This window comes from Stegostoma tigrinum, chromosome 10 (genome assembly GCF_030684315.1).
Source record: "Stegostoma tigrinum isolate sSteTig4 chromosome 10, sSteTig4.hap1, whole genome shotgun sequence".
In the NCBI taxonomy this organism is placed as follows: domain Eukaryota; kingdom Metazoa; phylum Chordata; class Chondrichthyes; order Orectolobiformes; family Stegostomatidae; genus Stegostoma; species Stegostoma tigrinum.
Window position 1 is genome coordinate 77,655,890 of NC_081363.1, and position 23,820 is coordinate 77,679,709.

The 23,820-nt window shown below is 45.7% G+C and overlaps 1 protein-coding gene across 1 annotated transcript in view; it reads right to left on the bottom strand.

The window, feature by feature from the left end:
* The window catches only part of LOC125455591 (sushi domain-containing protein 6-like), a 47,838-nt gene that overhangs the window by 18,443 nt on the left and 5,575 nt on the right, over window positions 1–23,820 (bottom strand). Inside the window, exon 2 of the mRNA XM_048537749.2 lies at window positions 22,312–22,457. Coding sequence (XP_048393706.1) covers window positions 22,312–22,414 — 103 coding nt within the window. The 5' untranslated portion in view covers window positions 22,415–22,457. The remainder of the gene's footprint in view (window positions 1–22,311; window positions 22,458–23,820) is intronic.

The following is a 23,820-nucleotide window of genomic DNA, read 5'->3' on the forward strand; positions in this document are numbered from 1 at the left end:
CAGTGAAAATTACCAAAAAGGTGAGAAATAGACTCGGAATGTTCTGAGTTTCAGAGATCTGCAGGGATAGAAGTACAGATCTATTTGGGAGCCAGCTACAGGCTGGAATACAAATCTCACATTCTTAACTTCCAAGCCTGGCATCTGTCGAAAACTTCAGAAATTCTGAGTCAGTGCCAAGGGTAAGTCTCCTGCAGGCCTGTGCGGATCCCTCTGCGGATTAAGCCGCTCGAGTGAGTACATCAGGCCCACTTTAGGACAAGAGTTCACCTGGCCCACCATCCTGTTTGCATTTTGTGCCAGAATTGCCACGGCAAAAGTGGCGACACATCAAAGCAATCCATCTGGTGCCCAAGGCATCCCCCAACATGAAAGACACAAAATAAGTTTGCAACTTCTCTCTCTTTTAACTCTCCCTCAGACTCCTGGCTTCGAAGCACAGTTTTAAACAGACTCAGCCCCACTTCATTCTCAACAGCAGACAGAAGCACAGGAACTACAGAGGCCATTCAGCCCTTGAGGTCTGCTCTAGCTTTCAATCAGATGATCTGTACCAAAGCTCCATTATCCTAACCCTTCAATAGCCTCATTGAACAAAAATCAAACACATGAACTACCTGTCTCACCTCTGCCATTTTCAATAACTTAGCTTCAGATTTTCTGTCAACCTTTGAGTGAAACGAAAAATTAATCCTAGGATCCGGCACATCCATTCATTTATTGCAAATCCTGCTTCCCGCCAACCCTAATGCATCCCCCTGTTTTAAAGTTCCAGCCCCACCAGCCTCCAGAAGAAATTGAGGAGATAGGGAGCAATTATCAAATACTCTAATGCTTTTAAACACCTCGATTATCTCACTCGCCAATCTCTGGATCTGTCTACTCACACATGTTAACTGCTTACTGAGCATGCTCACATTATTAAACAGAGTTTTGTAAATTAAAAGTGCTGTACTTTTGTTTGATAGTTTATTTCACTATATATTGACTCATCAAAATTGTATCATTAATTAGTATTTGTTACTATTTATTTTAAATATCACTATTAACGCCTTTCAGCCTTAATCTTTTATACTGAAAGAAATACAAAGCTAGTCTTGATGAACCTGACCTTATAATTTAAGATATTTATGAAGGTATAGGATTTATGGATCTCTGGTTCTAGACTTCAGTCAAACACATGCAGAATTGACACATGAACTATGGTCACTTGGTACGAACGTATCAAATAAAAACGGTGCTGCTCATTGGGAGATATATAACTGGGAAATATCAGGGTGTACTATCCACAAAATACAGTGCTGCAACATAGTCAGGCATTTTGACAGCACTTGGCTTAAACTCATCATTCCAGTCAGCACAAGAACAGGAAGTGAAATGGAACACCAGCACCTCAAAGTCACACACCATCCTGTCATAGGAACGTACACTCCTCCTCAACGCTCTGCAATCTAACCCTCCTTTTCAAAACTTCCCCACTCTTTCACACCCATCTGATCTCTGGAACCTCCTGCAGTCTCACAGCTCTGCGAGATCTCGGTTTTTCGTTAACTCTGGCATCTTGCGCGTTGCTGGTTTTAATCACTCCACCCTTGGTGGCCATGCCATCAGTGGTTTAGTCTATAAACTTTAGATCACCCTCGGCTTCTCTATCTCTATTCTTCTGTTAAAATGCTCCTCATAACATGCCTCCTTGACCGAGCAATATCTCCTTATGAGGCACATTTTATTCTATAAATGCATTGTGACACTCGTCGGAATTTTTTCCCCTATTTCCTAGCTGCCCTTGAGAGGGTGAGCTACCTTCTTGAACACCTGCAGTTCTGGGTGCTGGAGGCAGATCCACAATGCCATGAGGGAGGGAATTCTGGGATTTGGACAGTGAAGGAACAGCAATATGTTTCCAAGTTGGGCTGGCGAGAGATCTAGTGGGGCACTCGGAAGGTGGTGGCTTTCCCATGTACATGCTGCCCTTGTCCTTCTAGCTGGAAGTGGTCGTGGACAAAAACAGGAAAGTTGTTGGAAAAGCTCAGCATGTCTGGCAGCATCTGTGAAGAAAATAATTAGGGTTGACGTTTCGGGTCCAGTGACCATTCCTCAATGCCCTTGGGTTTGGAAGGTGCCGAGGATTTTGGGTGAATTTCTGCAATGCATCTTATAGATGGTACACGCTGATGCTCTTTGAACATCGGTGATAGGAGGTGCTGGATGTTTATAGATGCGGTGCCGATCAAGCAGGCTGTTTTGTCCTAGATGGTGTCAAGCTTGCTGAGTGCTGTTGGAGCTGCACTCATCCAGGGCAAGTGAGGAGTATTCCATCACACTCCTGGCTTGTGCCTGGGCAGGCTCTGGGGAGTCAGGAGTTAAGTAAAAGTGCTACCCGAATATAAGTTGTTTGGTCAAAATGTGGTTCTCCCACCAGCCACCATTGCAGAGGTATCTAACCCCCGCAGTCTGTGTGCTGTAAACAGGCAGCTCACCATCACCTTCTCAAGGGCAACTGGGGAAAAGAGAACTGTACAGGCCCTTCAAGCCACAATGCTGTGTGGAACTTTTACCCTGAAAAGCGTAATAAATGCTGATCTTGCCAGCAATGTAGCATCAACATCCTGAGATCTATTTAAAAAAATAAATCTATACTTATGGGTTGTTTCCCACAAATTCAAGGAGTCCCATAGTTATTTACAGAAGTGCAGGTTCAACGTGTGGTCGCCTTTGTACGTTGAGAGGCTTAGAAACCATCTCAACGCGCAAGGCTGAACCTCTCATGAGCGAATTATAGCTCCTCACCCTCAGCGGTGTATCGTCCAGAGTAACATGTTTCAACCATTCCTCAAACGAAGAAGGGAGGGGGCTGCCCGAACTGCTCCCGAGTGAGGAAAGCACCAGGGAAGCCCCATGGCAACTCAGGCCTCGGGCCTGGTGAACAGATGAGGAAGCAAATTCAAAGCTGAGCTCACAGCTTTCACAATGACGAACGACAACAGAATCCCATGCCAACTGAGAAGCAGATGGAGCACTTCCAGCCTCATTAAATGATAAAAGATTCATTTCAGATGTGTTGGGTGGGGGCGTGTTTGGAAGAGCTGCACTTGGCTGCAGTCTATCAATTATTAATCAAGTTGCAACGAATTAAAGCCAAGCTTCAGTCACAGTTCACATTGCCATCTGCACACTTTCTAAGTTGGGCTCAGGGGCAGCCCTCTTATAAATGACAGAATGTGTGTCCAGGCTGAAAGGTCTGAGCATTGGTGCAATCCGGAAGGTTATGCGCTGGCAGCTCACCAGGCTGTCTCCTTTATAAACGTATGCCACAGCGATAAAGAACACATCTCACTCAGCAACAGGGGAGTCGGCACTGAAGGGTTGCTAAAGTGTCGGGGTTTGGGAGGGGTTGCCATTTAGGAGACTGTAAACTGGGGTCTAGCCTGCTCTAACAAGTAAAAGATCCCAGAGCATCATTCGAAGCAGAACAGGAATATCCCACCCAGTGTCCTGGCCAACATTCTGCACCCCCCACCGCTGTATCAAAATCGTGGAAACAGATCATCACATCTGGGATCCTGCTGTGCACAAACTGGTTGCTGCCTTTCTCACCTTACCACAGTGACGAACCTTTGACAAGTGGTTTATTGACTGCTTTGCATTTGGCGTGATCTGATGTTCTGGGAAGGGTTCTGTACAAACACATATTTTTTCATTAACCCTCTCCCCACCTCGATACGATACAACACTGCATAGTTTGACTTCAAATTTATTAGCGGCACGTCTTCAGGCCCCACTCACAGGGGCCTGTGTAATGGAAGCAGGAGGGTGCAGAGTCAGTCACTGTCATTCACTCATCACCTTAGGACAAGTGAACCTTCTGTTCAGTGACGGTTTGAACAGCTTGCATCAACTAACGTGAACCAAAAGGCAACATCCTAATGACCCTCGACCTCCAACTTCTGACATTCTCATAGCAACTGCTGACAAATGTTGGATGACAGGCTGGGAAATTAAATTCAAGCCGGGAATGGCAGGTTGGTCAGCATTGGGGACTGGGGCACAGGCAGCAGTGAAAGTTTTGATGTTTGCTTTAGAAGAATGGAAGCATATAAAATTAGGAAGGAAACAGATAAAACAGAAGCAACGAGGATGTTTGCGCTGGCTGGTGAAACTACAGCGAGGGGGCACAGCCTCAAAATAAGGGGGAGCAGATTCAGGTCTGAGTTGAGGAGGAACTTCTTCACCCAAAGGGTTACGAGTCTGTGGAATCCCCTGCCCAGTGAAGTAGTTGAGGCTACCTCGTTGAATGTTTTTAAAGCTAAGATTGATTTTTTTTTAAACAGTAAAGGAATTATGGGTTATGGTGAGAGGGTGGGTGAGTGGAGCTGAGGCCACAAGAAAGATCAGCCATAAATTGAATGGCACAGCGTGTTCGACAGGACAGACAGCCTACTCCTGCTTCTATGTTTTACAGCTGTTCTAATCGCATCACAGGTCTTTTCAAGTTCTGGAAATATCAGGATGGAGTGTGCATCCCATGAGCAGGCCTGGTGACGTTCCCAATCTGATAAGTCATGGCCAGACTGAGTCAGATTACAGTAAACGGAATGAGGGAACTGTCTGGAATGTTGTATTTGGAAATAATGGGGAAGAAAGGTCAAACACTAAATGGCAGTTTGAATTTTGGAAGCATGAGAAGGAAAAAGACAGTGCAATAGAAAAAGAGAAAGCGAGAGAAAGTATTTTTAAAAAAGCAAGAGAAAGTTTTTTTAAAAAGCGAGAGAGAAAGAAGAGAGTGTGAGAGAAAGAGAAAAAGAAAACAGGGAAAAAGAAAAGGATAAAAAGGGAAAGAAAGAGAGACAGAGAGAATTTTCTTATTTTGTTCACTCAGCGTGACAATGTCCTATCTCTACAGAATTTGATCCCCTTATCATGCAGGCAGTTATGATGTTGGGATGTGAGTGACACTGTTACTTTCCTCACTCAGCAGCCAAGAGCAGCTCTTTGCTGAACAAGGTGCCCCACAGAGAACGAGGATTGGGGGAAAGAGTTGATTTGTACTTTGAATCTCGGCCGGAGCGGAAGCCTAGGTTAATGATATTTCACTCCCCGGTTTCAGTTGCGTCATTAACCAAAAGGTCTGTATGTGGGAGCAACAAAAGGTCTCACACCAGGGCAGACAAAGCCACATCCTGTCAGCAGTTGCTGCAGGCCTGAGATACGGCCTACTCCCCCAAATCCCTACTCCTCCAGCCTTCACAGAAGGAAAAAAGGGCCAGCAGCTGGTGCCAAAGGCAGGCTTACAGCTCTAGGCTGGGGATTACACCCAGCTGCCCCATGGCAGATGGACCTTCCCTTCAGACTCTTGACAGCCGTCCTATTATATAGCTGTGCCCCTTCACACATGGCATGTGCCCAGTCCAGCCAAGGTGGGGGATAGCATGGATCAAGGAGACTGATGTAGAATGCTCAAAGGCAAAAAGCACTCTCACTAACCCAGTGTATAAGAGACTACCCACCAGCCTTGTCCTACACAGGGAAGGTTGCACTGCCATCTCATTGGCACAATGCCAATCCTAACTCTTCCTGCAGCAGGATCCTGGGTGGTTATTTTGAAGGACACATGGTCAGTTCGCTCACGTGGGTACAATATTTATCCCTCAACCAAACCTCTAGGAATGAAAATGGTCATCGTGGTGGTGATGTTTGTGGGACCTTGCTATGCACGTTTCTTCAAAAATAAAAATCTCACAAAACCCCCCCAAAAAATTACTCAATAGGATAGACAGGGCTGGGGATGTGGAACCAGGTGCACAATTGAAAAATAAGGGGGATGCCAAGTAGGCAGATGGTCTGGTAGTGGTTCATTGGTCTTGGGGTATGATTCTCAAAGAGGGTGCTGTACATTGTAGACGTGCGAGAGGTCCTAAGTTCAGATCCCGGCTGAGTCCAGATTTCTTAGGGCAGCCTGGTGGCTCAGTGGTTAACACTGCTGCCTCACAGCGCCAGGAACCTGGGTTCTATTCCACCCTCAGGCGACTGTCTGCGTGGAGTTTGCACATTCTCCCTGTGTCTGCGTGGGTTTCCTCTGGGTGCTCTGGTTTCCTCTCACAGCCCAAAGACATGCAGGTTAGATGAACTGTAATGTCAGATGGCCCACAGTGTCCCGTCTAGGTACATTAGCTGTGGAAAATGCAGGGTTACAAGGATAGGGTGGGTCTGGCTCGGATGCTCTTTGGAGGGTTGGCGAAGACTCCATGGGCCGAATGGCCTGCTTCCTCATTGAGGATTCTAGGACTGAAATAAGGAAGTTTCTTTTTTGTAACTGAGTTTTGAAGCTTTAGAATTGTCTACTCCAATGATTTGTGGGAGCTCAGTCTAGGAGATTGTTAAACGTCAGTTTACTAACAGTGTAAAAGCTTGTGTGGATAAGGGACAATAATGTGCTCAATCAGTCGTGATCCTGTTGACTGGGTGGAAAAACAGGCTCGATGGGCTGAATAGCGTCCTCCTGTTGCTACATCACAATAGTAACGAATCGTATAGGAGCCAGAGTGACGTGGGCTACGGCCACGCTAGTTAGAGAATCGGTCAGGCCTCTCTCAACCCTGCAGGCAGCTCGCTGCATTTTTTTTTTCTTTTGCCAATATAAAAAAAAAGCAAGTTTCTCACTGGGTGGCAATAAGTTGCCCATTTAATACTGCTTGTAGACCATTTAGCAAACATTGCCTTGCATCGCAGGGTATACCAGAAACCAGCACCATGACATGACTGCAAAGGGCACTGTGCACACAGTGACAAGCTCCCCTGCTCACATCTCAGAGCTGCTTGCTCATTTAGTGCCAACTGGCATGATCTCAGCACCCCTGCCGTACCATGCCAGTCCACACTTTATCACTTCAGTCACAAGTGAAGTCCAATGAAGCCATATTGATGTACTGTTTTGCACAGATGCACTGTTATCATCAGAGATCTGCCCCAGGCAGAGAGGTTTGTTTACGAAAAGCAAAGAGACATCAATCTAATACTTCCAGCAGATGACAGCTGCCCACATAGCAAACACACTGCACCTTCGCTCAACCAAATGGTCTTGCTGGAAACTGAGCAGTGGGGTGGGGGGCACTTGATTTGGTCAGGCAGGGGCCCTGGTACTGTCTGCATGGGTGCACAGTCCACACACACACACACACACACACACACACACACGGTCAGTTGCCAGTTTGGGCCACTCACGGTCAGAGCAACAGGCCCAGTACAGTCCGGCAAGCAGGTCACGGTCAGTCCTGCAGAACCGGTAAAAGGAAGTGCACATCATCACTGGGGAGCTGCAAACACAGTGGTCAGGTGTCTGGTCAGTTATGTCTAAGGGCTTCTTGTCAACATAAGTCAGAGTATGGACAAATACTGTCCTGGATGGCTGTCCATTGAAAGTCTAGGAGGTCCAGTAGGGGGGCAGCAGGGAGCTCATTGTTGACTGGGTATTACAGGCAGAGTAGCAATGACGGAGAGGGTGTTCACAACAGGATATAACTGTGAGCAGGTAAAGCATCAGGGTACAACGGGGAGAGGGCTGGGGATTAAACAGTAACTGGAATCAGAGAAAGGTGGGTACACGAGTGAAGGGAGTCATCCATGTGTCCTAAGCAGTGTGGAGGTTTTGGCTGCTAATTAAGGTGCCAATGGTGGATTGCCCACAATTCTCGGGTGCATAGCAGTCTTTCAATGATGGCAAGGGATGCCAGTCTTTCAGCAGATACCATCTGAGGGCAGACCGCGTCAGGAGATGGTGTGTGGATGGAACCAGGCCGTAGAAATGGGTTAGGTAATGGTGAGTTTGGTGAGTTTGGGGAGGTACGGTGAGAAAATTGTACTGAGCCTCACAGTGAAAAACCCTTCAAAATAAAAACTCAATGCAACTTGCACTTAGCTGAAAAAAAAACACATGGGGTGGGGGGAGATTCAATGCAATGTTTTGAGAGGTAATTAAGTGGCTGTGAAGAGCATTGGGACATCTGGAGATCTGGAACCACACAAATGCAAAGATGGTGTCCTATTTTCTTGAGAGACAATAAACTTGTGGATTTCATTAGGGGTGCAGAGGGGAGGATTGGTTTGTTGACAGTACACCAGCTTTGTGGGAAAGGAACACTGACAGACAGAGGAAGTTGTGGGTAGTGAGGGGAGTGAGTTGATGCAGTGGGAACTCTGCATTATTATTATGTCTGCTTGTTTTTTTTTGTTATCCTGTCAGCAGCTCAGGCTCCTTAGGTAAACGCTGTCTGTTTTGTGTCAGGTCGTGGTTTCAAGTCTCACTCCAGGCACACACAGATGTAATCTAAACTCACACTTTCAAATGGTGACATGAGGCCATCTGATGATTTTTAAAAAATTATAGATACGCAACAGTGTGGAAGCAGGCCATTCGGTCCATCGACACACACACACACCCTTATCCCTTGCACATCCCTGGCCACTGTGGGCAATTTAAAATTACCAATCCATCAAAGCTGCACATCTTTGGACAGAGGGAGGAAACTGGATCACCCGGAGAAAACCCACGCAGACACGGGGAGAACATGCAAACACCACACAGTCACCCAAGGATGGAATCAAACCCGGGCCCATGTGGCGCAGCTGCGCTGACCACTGAACCACTCCAATTATATTTCTTAAAAGAATGAATAATATTAACCAATAAAAGACCAACTCCTTAAGCCTGGTGGATGAGTAAGCTGGCATTGAACCTGCCATTGCACTGCCATCTGGTACCCACATCCAGTGCCGACCATGCTCAAATCCAGCCAGACAGTACCAGTCATATTAACCTCAAGGACTCAATCTAGGGCCATCCAGAATTTGGGGTTGGGAACAGCATTTGCGTAGCTTCAACAGGCAGACCTCTAGTCATTTATCAAGACTTTCAGGCAAGGCCAGGTCACCTCAATGCGGGAGGGCCAAGTAAAAACGGCTGAAGAAAAAAAAAAGCTGAAAGTAGCTTCCGTGTTACAGCATGGAGGTTATTGGAAAGCAAACATGAAATTCTGTCCATCACACTCTCCAACTCAGCAGCCAGGAGATTGCGTGGATTGGGAGGGGAGGGCATGAGGTGTGCGGGTTGGCAAATTCCAGACATTTGCCAATTGACAGCAATTTAGCAACAGCGATGTTAGGAGTTGGCATGTTATGATGAGGCTATGCAGGATGTTGGTGAAGCCTCTTCTGGAGTACTGTGTGCAGTTCTGGTTGCCCTGTTTTCGTAAGAATATTATTAAACTGGAGAAGGTTCAGAGGAGACTTATCAGAACGTTGCTGGGAATGGAGGGTGTGAGTTATAAAGATAGGCCAGGACTCCCCCCGTGCCCCGCCCCCCACACACGAGCACAGGAGGTTGAGGAGTGACCATGAGGAGCATACACAGGGTGAATGGAAAGGTGTCCTCTCCCTAGGGTGGGGAATTTCAAGACTGGAGATATTTTTAAGGTGAGAGCAGAAAGATTGAAAGAAAGGGCTTGAGGAGCTTTTTTTTTTGTTTCCACAGCATGGTTTGTGTGTGGAATAAACTGCCAGAGGAAGTGGTGGATGTGGGTACAGTTACAATGTTTTTAAAAAAGTGTGATAAGTACATGAATAGGAAGATTTGGAGGGACATGGGTCAAGCAGAGGCAAATGGACTACTTTAGTTTACGATTATGGTGGGTGCAGACTGGTTGGACAGAAGGGTCTGTTTCCGCACTGCATAAGATGTCAGTCAGCCTCTTTAATCATGATCACGAACTGATTGGAGAACAGCAGATGATAAAATCCTCAACCACACTGGGTCTGTCATCGCGTTATAACATTCAGAGCGGGTGTGAGCATCTATGTGTAACCCGAGGAGAGAGAGAGAGAGAGAGAGAGAGAGAGAGAGAGAGAGAAGAGAGAGAGAGAGAGAGAGAGAGAGAGAGAGAGAGAGAGAGAGAGAGAGAGAGAGAGAGAGAGAGAGAGAGAGAGAGAGAGAGAGAGAGAGAAGAGAGGAGAGAGAGAGAGAGAGAGAGAGAGAGAAGAGAGAGAGAGAGGAGGAGAGAGAGAGAGAGAGAAGAGAGAGAGAGAGAGAGAGAGAGAGAGAGAGAGAGAGAGAGCGCGGCAGTGGAAGGCCTACATTTACAGTCGAGCAAAACTGACCTCTCTCCAAATGCATCAGCCCATGCTTGGAAAGATACAGTTTTACGGCACTGTTTAACGTAGCAGAAATGTCCCAAGACACTTCCACAGGAAGGAGCAAAATGAGCCGTAATTGACTCAGCCACATGCAAAGTAGAGAGGGAGTAGGTGGGGTGGTGGGGAGACAGAGGATCTAACAAGAGGCAGCTCTCATCTTAATTAAGGCAACTATGTACAAGTTAAACTGGTATGATAGACATTGTTGAGTATTGCTGGAAAACAACACCTTTTGATGAAATTTATCATCTTACATTCATCATAGGGACAATCACAAGAATCCTGATGTCAAAAGACAAAGAAGGTGCATGTGAAGAATTATGCTGACAACTCAATTATGATCAGTCAAGCTCGCAGTGTAGTGCACTTACACATGCATTAATACATAAGGGCTCTGCTCTTACAAACAGAAACTGTGCCTATTTTAACTCAACAAAATAGGTGACAAATATTTATTCAAGAGATAGATGGACAATGAAAGGCAAATCGCCTTGTTGGAAATTAGCCTGGAAACAAAGCTTAGAAATTAACTGCCGATAATCATTAACTGCTGTATTCTCTATAGCAACATCAGTCCACTTTCCTCTCATAACAGTATAAATCTTAATTTCCCAATAGAAGCGATCCTCCATGGATTAAACGACTGATTGCTGAGCATCAGATGGTTAATGTGGATGTTACCGTGACTACCAGGCCCAGCCATCAGAGGGTCAAGGACCTGTGAACTGAAAGGAAAAAATGGTTTTTTTCTGAAGAAGGGTCTCGACCCAAAACATCAACTTTTCTGCTCCTCTGATGCTGCTTGGCCTGCTGTGTTCAACCAGCTTCACACCGTGTTATCTTTATTACCAGGGTGTTGCCTGGATTGTAGTGTATTAACTGTAAAGGGGGGTTGGACAAATTTAGATTGCTCTGGTGAAAATATTGGAGACGAAGGACAGACCTAATGTAATTATATAAATTTATCAGAACTGTAGACAGGGTGAAGTTATCAAATACTACGTGGCACTGGTTTAAGGTGAGAGGAGAAAGTTTAAAGGAGATACGTGAGGCAGTTTTATTTTAAACACAACTTGAACATGCTGTCTGGGGAGCAGGTAGAGCAGATACAATAGCAATGTTTAAAAGGCATTTAGACATACACACGCACAGAGAGGGAACAGAGGGATAGGGACCAGGTGTAGGCAGATGGAATTAGTTTGAAATGGCATCATCAGCTCAGGCACAGTGGGCTGAACGGCCTGTTTCTGTGCTATACTGTTCTGTGTTCTCACCTATTTTTTTGTGTCAGTCCATAAATGCCACAATAAAGGGTCTGTATTATGGCCCAAGGTGATTGTACAGGCACCTGGGTTAATACATGCACATATGCAGATGCGGCTTGAGAAAAGGAGCTGGTTTGTGATATCAGACACACATGCTGTTGGCACTCTGAAGAAGGGTCATTGGACATAAAACATTAACTCTGTTTGGTTTCTCTGTCTGCAGATTCTGCCAGATTGCTGGGTTTCTCCAGCAATTTCTGTTTGTGTTTCAGTCACTGTTGGGAGCACTGTTCTTGGGTCAGGGCTGGTGACTTCTGTTCCTACCCCTCCCTGCTCAGGGAGGAGGGTGCGGCCCTATGTTCCATTGTCCAAACTCTGGGCTGTCTTGTTTATGCACAAACAGTCTGAAGTCCTGGATAGTGTTTTCTCTCTGCCTGTGGATCTCATCCGGGGCAGGGGCTCAAGACAGAGTGGATGTTTGGGGGGGGGGGGGGGGGTTAGTGAGTCAGACAGAAAGTGACAGAAGACAGAGAGCGCGACACAGGAGCGAGAGAGAACAGAGAGAGACCGCGCACGAGAGAGAGCGAGCGTGCAGAAGATAGAGAGAAGAGAGAGCGCGCGCAAGAGAGACAGAGAGAGAGAGCAAGACAGTGAGAGAGAGTGTGAGTGAGAGAGAAGCGAGAGAGAGAGAGAGAGAGAGAGAGAGAGAGAGAGAAGCAAGAGAGAGAGAGAGAGAGCGCAAGAGAAAACTCCCACCCAGTTTACCATGCTCACAGGCAGTCGTCTGACTTCCTCATTCCCAGCCTGCCCCATGCTGCAGTGTCAGTGCGGAAGATTAGAAAGCAGCCAGGGAGGAGGACATCTAAAGTATTGTCACACTCACTGTGCACATACGCACACATAATACACACTCGCAGAGAGGGTGAGAGCAGACAGACAAATGATCTAATTTCCTTAGGACCCAGCTGCCTCTCTCCTAATGGAAACAAGGCTCAGTCAAGGCCGGGTCGTAACATACAAACACTTACAGGAATCCGGCCCACGTCACAAGCAACATCCCATGATGAAAAGCTCCCCCTCCTGACCCTTGTACTTTTTGTTATAAAGAAAAGGTTTCACCAAGTTAGGCAGTGCCTGATGGGCCAATGTGACAACATCAAAAACGGTCAATGGAAACATACAGGGATGCGACAGGAATACACCAAAAATAATTAACTAAAATCACAGCACTGGAGTAATGAGGCACCCCAGCTCCTGTAGTGCCCACTGGTCACTAAAGATGTCCATGGTGCTAGTGGGCACCACATACTCAATAGGCACCTGACCATATGAAGAGGGACAGACAGGTGGATACTCTGATCCCGTGGTCCACTGCCCTGACACATTGATGGCCACTTTGGGTAGGCCCTGTAACCAACCCCCCCCTCAACCACCTTCCCAACACACACACACACACACACACACAAAACGAGTGATGAACGAGCGATGTGGGTGGGTCAGTTTACACATAGGTCCACCACACGTCCGTGTGCTGGATCTCACTGATGCCCCTTCAGCCAATTATAGAATCCATACAGTGCAGAAAGAGGCCATTCAGCCCTTCAGGGTCTACACCATCCCGCCGAGACCCAGACCCTTGCCCTATCCCCGTAGCATCGCTGTTATACAGTTCTTCCCCCCTCACACCCCATCCACCGGATATCGTGCTGACAAAGAAACCAGTTTCGAAGCAACAGCTGCCTTATGGCAGCTGCCACTCCCTGCAATACAATGTCCCAAGGCACTTTAGAAGCGGCGTCACTGTTGTAATGCAGGAAACTCAGAGCTGGTTGTGCGCACGGTAAGCGACCACAAACAGCAACCAAATCACAATGAGGAAACCTGTCTTAGTGATCTTGATTGAGGGAGAAGTATTGATTAGGTCATGAACATGACCTCTCATGCTATTCGTCAAAACGGCGCCCCGAAATCTTGTATGTTGACCACTAGGGCCTCAATCTAACTCCTGATACTCAGTGCCTTGTGTGCCCCAGTCCATTTATTTTTGGTGGGGGGCTTATGGTGAGGGGTGAGGAGTGAGGAGGGGTGAGGAGTGAGGTGGGATGGGGGTGGGGGAAAAGACATTCAACACCACTGGCATTTTGTTCACTGGATTCAGTTCTCAAGTCCAACACATTTAAATATTGTTTCTAATCCCACTCTCCTGACTCCGCTGGGATAGATAAAAACGTAAGAAATAGGAGCAGAAGTAGGCCATCTGACCCCTCAAGCCTGCTCTGCCATTCAATAAGATCACGGCCGATCTTTTCGTGAGCTCAGCTTTCATGAACTCAGAAGGAAATCTGCCACCTTCACCTGGTCTGGCCTACACGTGACTCCAGACCAGCAGCAACATGTTTGACTCTTTACTGCGCTCTGCAATGGCCTCGTGAGCCTGGAGCTCAATTCAACAGCAATTGGGGATGATTGTCAGAGTCCGCTCTCACTCACATCTCAGAAAAGTACAGCCAGAAAGAAAGAAAAAAACTCGACCAGCACCAGTTGAGACAGCAGATCGCTGAAGCAGCGAGCTGGCACCTTGCCCATCGCCTTTCAATTCCCCTCCAGAAACACACGCAGTTCTTTCTCTAAGCCATTCATACTGCCTGCTTCAGTATTCTTTTCAGTCTTCAATTTTGTAATCCAGATTCTCATAAACTAAGTCCCAGCAACTTCTCCCTCTTTATTCACAACTTCCTTGAGAAGTTCAAGATGTAGGCTGATCCTGAATTCTTCAGCCAATCATTCTAAAAGGGAACCTTCCAACTTCTGCACCGTCGGGCCAATGGCTGAGACTTGCTCCAGACGACAAACCAGGGCCAAACTATTTGGTAAATGTCGGAGAAGTGTTGAGCAGTAAAGTCTGTACGTGAGAGACACAGACAGACCGAAAGAAAGCAGGAAACACTCAGATACTGAAAAGGCAGAGACCAAACTTGAGAAAGATAGAGAAAGAAAGAGAGAGATTGACAGAGACCAACAAAGCCTTAGAAGAAAAGCTCTATATTTTGTGGTGAGCCTGCCCAACTCTTTGTCACAGAAAAGCAGTTCGAACACCATTAACAGAGAGAGAGCGCGAGAGAGCGAGAGACATGGGGTGGGGGTGGTGGGGTTGGGGGGCGTGGAGGGGAAACAGGCATGTACAAGCAGAACATGTCAGGTAGAGGTTTTCAGCCAGATCAAAAATTATGTATAGTCTTTTAAGACATGTTCGGTCCTGACTGCAAACTGATTTTGCACCAGTCTGAAACCATTTTGCTCTCCACATCATTCTGCACTCAAAAAAATTCACCCACAGAATCACACTGCAGTTAACATCCCCATTACACGGGGAACTAGGCACATCTCACCGTCTGGAGGAAACAAATGCAGTGACTTGGAGCCTCAACCACCATCACCACAGCCCTCTGTCTGTAACCTGCAGGCCCTGACAATGGATCCTCCTGCGTCCGTCATTTCACAACTGCAGGCATGGGTGGGGGGAGGAAGCTGGGCTAGAAAAATGTCACCAGTTTCCCCTGGTTGTTGTTGTTTGGTGTCCCCTTGGCCTCCACCAGCAAGTATATGTCAATCAAAATGGAGAGTGTAGCACAGTCTGAGGGATGTCACAGCTGACCAGCCCACCGACTCTCTTTACAGAGGCATGTATCAGTGAAAACTGATTACTCAAGTGAAACTTATGGCAACGCAGCCAACAATTTATCAGCTATATGAAAGCAAACAAAAACCAGGGTGAAAACAGCATTCAAGACGATTTGAAAGAAACTCAATAATAACGGCAAAACAAAACAAAAACACGCACAGGTCTTTGTAGCAAACTGGTTTAGCCACTCTTGGTCTCAGCCTAGGTATCAATATCAGCTCACACAGAAACAGATTCAAACTAATGGTTTCAGCTTCCCTTCAGGGAGCAGTGATTACAGACAGCGCTTTCTTGCCAAGGATAAAATTCGTCAGAGCAAAAACTGTGGAATTATAAAGCAGTAATGTTAAATTGGACTTGGGTATGTTGGTCAGACCGAAAGCTTTCACTCTTGTCATGTCCTTCCATCAGTAAAAGATGCAGAAGCACTTCCGAGGAGCACAATCAGGTACAAATTTGACACCACACAAACAAAGTGGTACAACAATTATTTCTGCTCTGTGTTCCGAGGAAGGGTCACCAGATCCGAAACATTAACTCTGTTTATTCCTTCACAGATGCTGCCAGACCTGCTGAGCCTCTCCAGCAATTTTGTTTTTGTTCCTGATTTATGGCATCCGCAGTTCTTTCGGTTTTTATTAACTATTTCTGCTCCTCTGTCTTATGCAGTTATGGGTCACTGCATTGAGTACAGGACTTGGGAGGTCATGTAACAGCTGAAGAGGACAGTGGTTAGGCCACTTTTTAATACTGCATGCAATTCCAGTCTCCCTGCTATAGGAAAGGGGTTGTGAAACTAGAAAGGGCTCAGAAAAGATTTACAAGGATGGTGCCAGGGTTGGAGAGTTTGAGCTATAGGGAGAGGCTGAATAGACTGGGGCTATTTTCCCTGGGGCGAGGGATGCCCTTATAGAGATTTATAAAATCATGCGGGGCATGGATAGGGTGAGCAGGCAAGGTCTTTTCCCAGGGGTTGGGGGGAGTCAAGAGCTAGAATAGCTTTAAGATGAGAGGGGAAAGAAATGAAAGGGACCCAAGGGGCAACCTTTTCATACAGAAAGTGATGTATGTATGGAATGAGCTGCCAGAGGAAGTAGTGGAGGCTAGTACAATTAGAACAATTAAAAAGGTGTCTGGATGGGTACATGAATAGCAATGGTTTATAGAGATATGGGCCAAATGCTGGTAAGTGGGATTAGATTAATTTAGAATATCTGGTCGGCGTGGATGAGTTGGACTGAAGGGTGTTTTCCCGTGCTTATTGCTCTAACTGACCAAAAGGTTACAAGTGGGGAGTCAGAGAAGAATTAGAAAGGAAACTTTAAATTCTAGGACCTATTTAAAGGAAGGAATGACTGCCATTGGTGAAAGTCATCCTTTGAGATTTATGGCTACAGCAAGGATGTACAGGCAACAGAAGGAGGAGGGTGCCATTATGGAGAGGATGGTGGGATCAGCAATGATAGGACTGTCTGGAAATCTGTTTGAGATACATGAAGAGGGAAGTGACTCAGCAGCAATGTTTAAAAGAGATCAAAAATTGGGCAGGCACAGAGATGATGTTTCCACTGTGGGGGAAAGCCAGACTTAGGAGGCTGTTAAGTCTAAGATAGACGTTAATAAACCAAGGAGGAACTCAGGAGAAATGTCTTCACACAGACTGGTCAGAATGCAGAAACTCATTGTGACAAAGTAGCTGAGGGAGTCATGTAAGCTACCTTATCTTTAAATGGAATTACTTCGAATTTACATGCCATTGCGGTCATTTGGTTTATTCCGGTATTTCTGGTGGTCCTCATACACAACAAACCCTGGTATCCCTTTCTGTTTATCTGGCTTCCCTTGGAATGATCCTCTGACAGTCGGCTCAATGTCGCCATGGGAAAGTTGGAGGATGAAACTCTGATGGGGGTTAAATCCTGGTTACAAACAAGGCCTTGCATGGAGTGAAACTGGAATGGACTTGGATTTTTGCCATCACAGTAATGACTTCCTTCAGTTCCTTCTGGGGTCGTGGACAACATTGATTGTTCAATCCTAGTTGCTTTCAATTCGTGGGTGAGCAGTATTGTCATGAAACACCAGTCTGAGTGCTCCAATAGCGCATTACCATTTTAAAAATTTATCTTTTTCCACCAATGCACTAATCGTTCATAGTATCAGTACCATAACCACATCCTCACCTGGAACCACACACACACCAAAAAAATAGAGGTCCCAGTTGGATATTTGCATGGCTCAAACACACTGTTGTTGTGTTAGTCAAGGACCGCAGTTTCCTGTCTACACCCAACCCAACGAAAAACATCGCAGACATCTGTAATCTCTCAAAGGGCCCAAACATGGCACGGATTCTATCTCCACTCCCCCTCACCCCATTTTATTATCAGCAGTTCCGTTCTCTTTCAACAACAACCTGCAACTTAATCAACTTGAAATGTAGCAAAACAGCCCAAGGTGCATCACAGGCTGAGGCAAACATTTGTTGCTGAACCACAACTGGAGAGACAGTCAAAGCCTAGGTCAAAGTGCAGGTTTTTAAAAACAGTGCCTAAGAGGGTAGGGAGAGGGGCAGAGCAATTTGGGGTGTGTGGGAGAGGTCACTGAAACTCTGACTGATAACTGCAGGGCAAACAAAACCAGGGACATAGAAAGACACCATTATTGGAGGAGCACAAAGGGCTGTGGAGCTTAGAAATAAGGACAACATCAGGCAGAGATGTGGATGAGAATTCTAAGCTGCAGGTATCAATGGAGCAGTAGGTGAGTGAGTAAGTGGTGAAGAGGGCTCATTGACTCAGGATCTGTAACAGAGACTGAAGGAGACAACAAGGTGTATAGCTAGATGAACACAGCAGGCCAAGAAGCATCAGAGGAGCAGGAAAGCTGACATTTCGGGTCTAGACGAAAGAGTTCAGGTTTACGGGCTGTAGGAGATGCTAACCAACAAGAGGGTTGGAAACGTCAAGTCTAGAGGCAACAAAAGCCAGGACAAGTGTCTTAGAGCAGCGCAGTTGAAGGACCGGCACAGAAAATGTTACAAGCTGCAAAGTATTATATGTTGGTTTACCAAATACATTGTTGCTTTTTTTTAAAAAAATGCCAGGGACAGGAAACCTTCCTAAAGAATGATAGGTATGCAAACCTTGATAACACAATGGTTGCTAGCTATTCAGTGAAGTTTAGTCTTCCTGGACTTTAAAATATATTCAGGAAACTATCAGCTGCCTATTTGTTTTACCCTGTGCTGTTCTGTCATGTGGAGAGACTAGAGCAGCTGGGCTTGTTCACCTTGTAGTACTGGAGGACAAGGGGGATGGAATAAAAGTGCTCAAATTATACAATGTTTGAAGAGAGTCAATATAGAGAAACTAGCACTGGCACAGTGGCTCAGCAACTAGCACCGCTGCCTCACAGCACCAGGAACTTGGGTTCGATTCCAGCCTCAGGCAACTGTCTTTGTGCAGTTTGCACCTTGTCCCTGTGTTTCCTCCCACAGTCCAAAGATGTGCAGGTTGGGTGTATTAGCCATGGTAAACATGGGGCCCTGGGGATAAGATAGTGGGTTGGATCTGGGTGGAATGCTCTTTGGAGGATTGGTATTGATTTGATGGGCCTCCTTCCACACTGCAGAGATTCCATGTTTCATTTCCAGTGACAGGATGGTTAGCAACCAGCGGAAATATGATTCAAGATAATTGGCAAAGGAACAAAAGGGTAGTGAAAGGTTGCATTTAACAGCAAGTTATAATAATTTGCACTGTACTGCTTAAAAGAGTAATCGATGCACATTCAAGAGCAATATTCAAAAAAAGGGCCTGGATACATGCTTGGAAGAAAAAGGACAGGTTCAAACAGCAGACAGAACAAGGGACATATGAGATAGAGTTGTTAAAAGAGCTAGCACAGGTAAATGGGCTGACTGGCTGTCCACTGTGCTACATGGTTCAACTGTTTTAAACAAACCCATCAAATGACTACACCAAATGTAGAGATAACAAAAGTAACATCAATAGGTAAAGGCTTTTGGGTCTGGAAGTTGATCACATGACAGATGCCACATCATTCAGATGTTCAACAGGTAGATTTTACAACCCGTTATATCACCATTCAATACCTTCCATAGTGAATCTTTTTAACAATTCTGTCATTCTAGAACCTTCCTTTTTCGTTTATTGGTGTTGTCTGTCCCTTCAGTTCCCAGAACCACCCTCCTCTTAGTGTTTTTTTCAGCGAGATTATCCAATTCCAACTAAACTAAAAATAAAAGAGAGAGGTCCGACAATCTTTCGCCTCAAAACATGAGTAGTATGTGACGAGGGTAAGTCTTGTTCAGGGATCAGAGTTTAAACTAAAGTACAGCTCCCTGATTAAACCAGATTCTGTGAACTGAACGGCATGTGCTTTTGTCAGTCAATACACTATGTGGGTATTAAACATACTGAACTTTGGGACACTCAATCAAGGAATAGAAGAACTCGTTCTAATTACTGATTCATTTCAGCAATGGGAAGTCATCGTCACATCTGACAGTGTCCAATTCTCGGCAGAAATATCTGCACTTCCCTTCAGAGTTCCTGTTTTCTCAGCCTGGATTGCACAACATGCTTCTGGTCACCAAGTGCCTCATTTGGTGGCAGTGCCACATTGCATCGCAATAGTAAGTACCCAGGCAGCAGATCTGGCCCACTCCAGGAACTGAAGCACCTGATCCTTGATAACTCACCCGGTGCAGTGCTGAGGGAGTACAGCACTGTCTTGCACTTCTTTTTTTCAGGTGCACTGTTAAACACCAGGCCCATGTGCCCTTTCAAGTTGCCAGAAAAAGATGCCACAATGCCATATAAAAGTATCGATGGAACCCTGGACAAAATTCATCAACACCAAATCATTCTGCAATTACCACTGTTTCTGGGACCTAGCTGTGCAGCTACTTTTTGCAACATCATGACAGTGACTGCATTTAAAACTGTATTTCATTCGTCGTCCAGCACTTCATGTTATCATAACATTGCAAAAAAGGTGCCTGATGTTAATCTTTGATTTATTTTTACACTGTGGACACTCTCCAACCAATACCTAGAATAGAGGATGCACAGCATATTTTCTTAACTTGATCCAGAATTCCTCTCGCATCAAACTGCTTTCTTAGTTGTACATTTGCCCAGCGGTGTTCTGAAAGAGTCAACTGATACAGCACAAACTAAAAGCCAGCAGCCAGATAAACCAAATCGCTCTGAAACAATAATGGAAGTTAAGCATCTGCAAAGACAATTAATCACTTTCCCTTAGGCTGCTAACTCTCCAGGAAGGCAAATTAATCCCCAGGACACTCATGAGATTGTAAGAGAGAAGTCTGTTAATTACAACAGCATTATCAATGGGGGCAAATGACCATTTGACTGGTGTCTGCCAGCGGAATAACGAGGAGGGCGGTTTTGATTTCCATCAACATGCGGGAATGGACGTGTCAGGTGAACATTAGGGAAGAGTGTGGGGGTAGCTGGTCAGGTCAAATTCAGCCAAACTGGACTTCCCAGCCTGATAGGCTGGCTTTATAACATGGGTAGTATGTGACCAAGGGTAAGCCTTCTTCAGGGATCAGAGTTTAACCTAAAGTGGAGCTCCCTGAATGAAGCATATTCTCTGAATTGAACGGCAAGCGCTTCTATCAGTCAAAACACTCAGGAAGTGTTTAACAAAAAAAAAAGCCTCTGTTTGCCCTATAAAACCAGCAGCATCACGACAACGGAGAAGGCAGAGCCCTCGCACAGGAGTCACGTGGCCTGAAGGGCTGCTTGTGTGATGATAGGCGGCAATGCAAGACGTCTGCAAAGATAAACAGGGCTCGACTGTGCAACCCATCTCCTAGCAACGGCAACCAGGCTCATCCTCTGAAGTAAATTCTGGGTATTCAGGGCAGATCGAATCACAGCTTCACCAGCACAGCTTGCTGGTGGGCATTGAGGGGGGTGTGTGAAAGCTGACACCCCTTCCCCAGTTGTAAATCCGTGTAACTGTGAAAACAGCCCAGCAGTTGAAAGGTTTATGCAAGACTGACTGAAACATTCCGTGCCATCAGCACAGCGAACAAGTCACCACGGAGATTCCTTCAGGTGTAACCAAGCCTGCTGCAGGCCATCCCTTTTCCCTACGGAGCACCCAGCCAGAGCTATTCTGTCAAAGGAAGAGGCCGAAGTGCACTCTGAACCACTGTCTCCTTGTAATCTAGCCAGTCACCTCAGTGCTGCACGCACAAGGCTTGTAGCAGCCCAAATCTGTAGCAAAGCCAGCCTATAGTCGAAATGATCTTTCCCATCTATTGTTGAAAATAAATTATCATACAGACGCCAAGTAAAGGCCACAATTTCTTCCTTTGGCAGATGTCTCGTATCAATTAACACTGAAAAAATTGGGAGGAGCCATGCTCAATGGAAGGGGAGATTTCACCAATATAAAAGTGAAGTGATACTAGACATACTTTGGCTTAAGCTGAGCTTCCAGCTATTTGTTTTTGGTCTTTCTGAAGCAGAGAGATGTTGGGGCTTGAGGTGGCCCCTGGGCTTTAGCTGTTTCTCAAAAGGTAACAGACTCAAAAGGTTTGGCATACGACCTCAGATTTTGTTGTCCCTGGATGTTTTAGCTCTGTGTTAAGATTCACCTTAAACTGACTGAGACTCCCCGATTAATGGGCACACATCTCCCTCCTCCTTTCCTCCACAACATACACTCATGTTTGGGCCAAATCTCAGTGGGTAGGGAAACCACTCCTATTGCAGTCCCCAAAGGGGTGGGCACTTCAACATGTCCCTTGCCCACCACACCACCCTGGCGTAGGCACATTCCAAACAATGTCCAGCTCACCACTGATCCAAACTGGCCAGTTCTGAGGAAGGGTCACCGGAACAGAAATGTTAACTCTGTTTTCTCCTTCCCAGATGCTGCCAGACTTGCTGAGCTTTTTTCCAGCAACTTTGTTTTTGTTCTTGATTTACAGCATCCGCAGTTCTTTTGGTTTTTATACCATTAACCTCGTCGACCCAGGCTGGCGTTGTCTTGAAAAACTCACATGGAAATAAATAAAATGCACATTCTTGTTCTGGATCCAATGTCACTCCTACAGGAAGAGGCTCAGAATGACTGCCTGGCCCCAAAAGATGACGAGATCTCAAGACTTACCAGTTGACGCCAATCCTTTGGATATGCAAGTGAAGAAGACCAGCAAAAGCAATGTTACTTGGTATGGCCTGCAAATCTTCCACCCAACCATCCCATTGCACATTTTTCAGCCCAAGTGACTATGGCGATTCTCCAGAAGTTTCAAACTGTGCCAGGAAGGGATGGGAGAAAGAAAACAGAAAAGTTTAAAGTACCAGTTAAGTCCAAAACCAAAAGGAAGAAAAATATAATCATATCTGACTTTACAAGACTATGGTATGTCCCAAAGCCAAATCAGAAGTGTAATCACTGCTACAAAGCCACAAAATAAAACAGCAAATCAATCAGCAGACAGAAAATTCTTACATACAGCCACACAATCACGACTAGACAATCTGTTTTGGTTGTTTATCAGCTTATGTCATAAATATTCGTCAAACCTCTGTAGTTTTTTTTTCACAAAATAGTGCCTGGAATTCTTGATGCCCACTTGAGAGAACAGATGGAGCCTCAGCTGAATGTATGACAACACCTCCAAACAAATGCAGTCCTCGCTCAGAATTGCTTTGGGAGGTCAGCTACATTAAATACTTAAGTATCTGGTGTGTGACCTGCATCCAGTGTGCTACCACTGAGCTACAGCTGGCTCATACAGCAACAGCCTCTGATTTCAACTGTCACTTTGTTCAGGACTCACGGAGCTACAGTGAGCGAATATTCAAATATTTATATGCAGCTGGATGACCAGAAAACCAACAAGCTGCACTAACATCACAACCCCAACGTTATCTCATGACTGGTCCCACTCATCCATCACCTCTCAACTTAATGCCTTTCCTTAGCTCCCAGTCCTGAAACACCTGCTTATAAAGCTCTCACTCGCATTCAAATCCATCCACAGGCACATGCCACATATCACTGCACCCTCCTTCAGTTCAGTGGTTGCCCAAAAAGGTCTCTTTTTCACCCCCATCTCCTTAGCCTCAGTGCTGGCTACTGTGCCTTCAACTGCCTAGGTCCTAAGCTTTGCAATTCCTCTCTAAACCTCTTTTTGGAAGAGACAATTAGCATTTCAATTCCAGACATTTCATCAGAACTGATAAGAGCTGGACGCAGCAGAGTTGACAAGAAAAGCAAGGAATAAAGAGGAAGTTGGTGATAGTGCGGAGGTAGGACTGATTAAATAAGAAGTGAGGATGATAATGGTCAAGAAATTAAAGTTGAGGGTAGGACATTGTTAAGGTGGACTCTAAAAATATCAAGAGGTGGCTATAGGGTGTTTGTTTGCGATAAGGGTTGGTGATATTGCAGAGGTGACAAAAGGACTCACTATTATGCCAATCAGAACCTCAAATGTTTCCAGTCTTAGACTCACCTCCTGTTACCTCCCACATCACATTGATAGCCCCACCTGTGAGTTCATTGCTGCCCTCTTTGAGGCAAACACACACATACAGCACAATGAATCTAACTGTTATAACTGAGTTTGTGGAGCGCACATTTAAGGGTTGTGAATTCTCCAGAACTGTG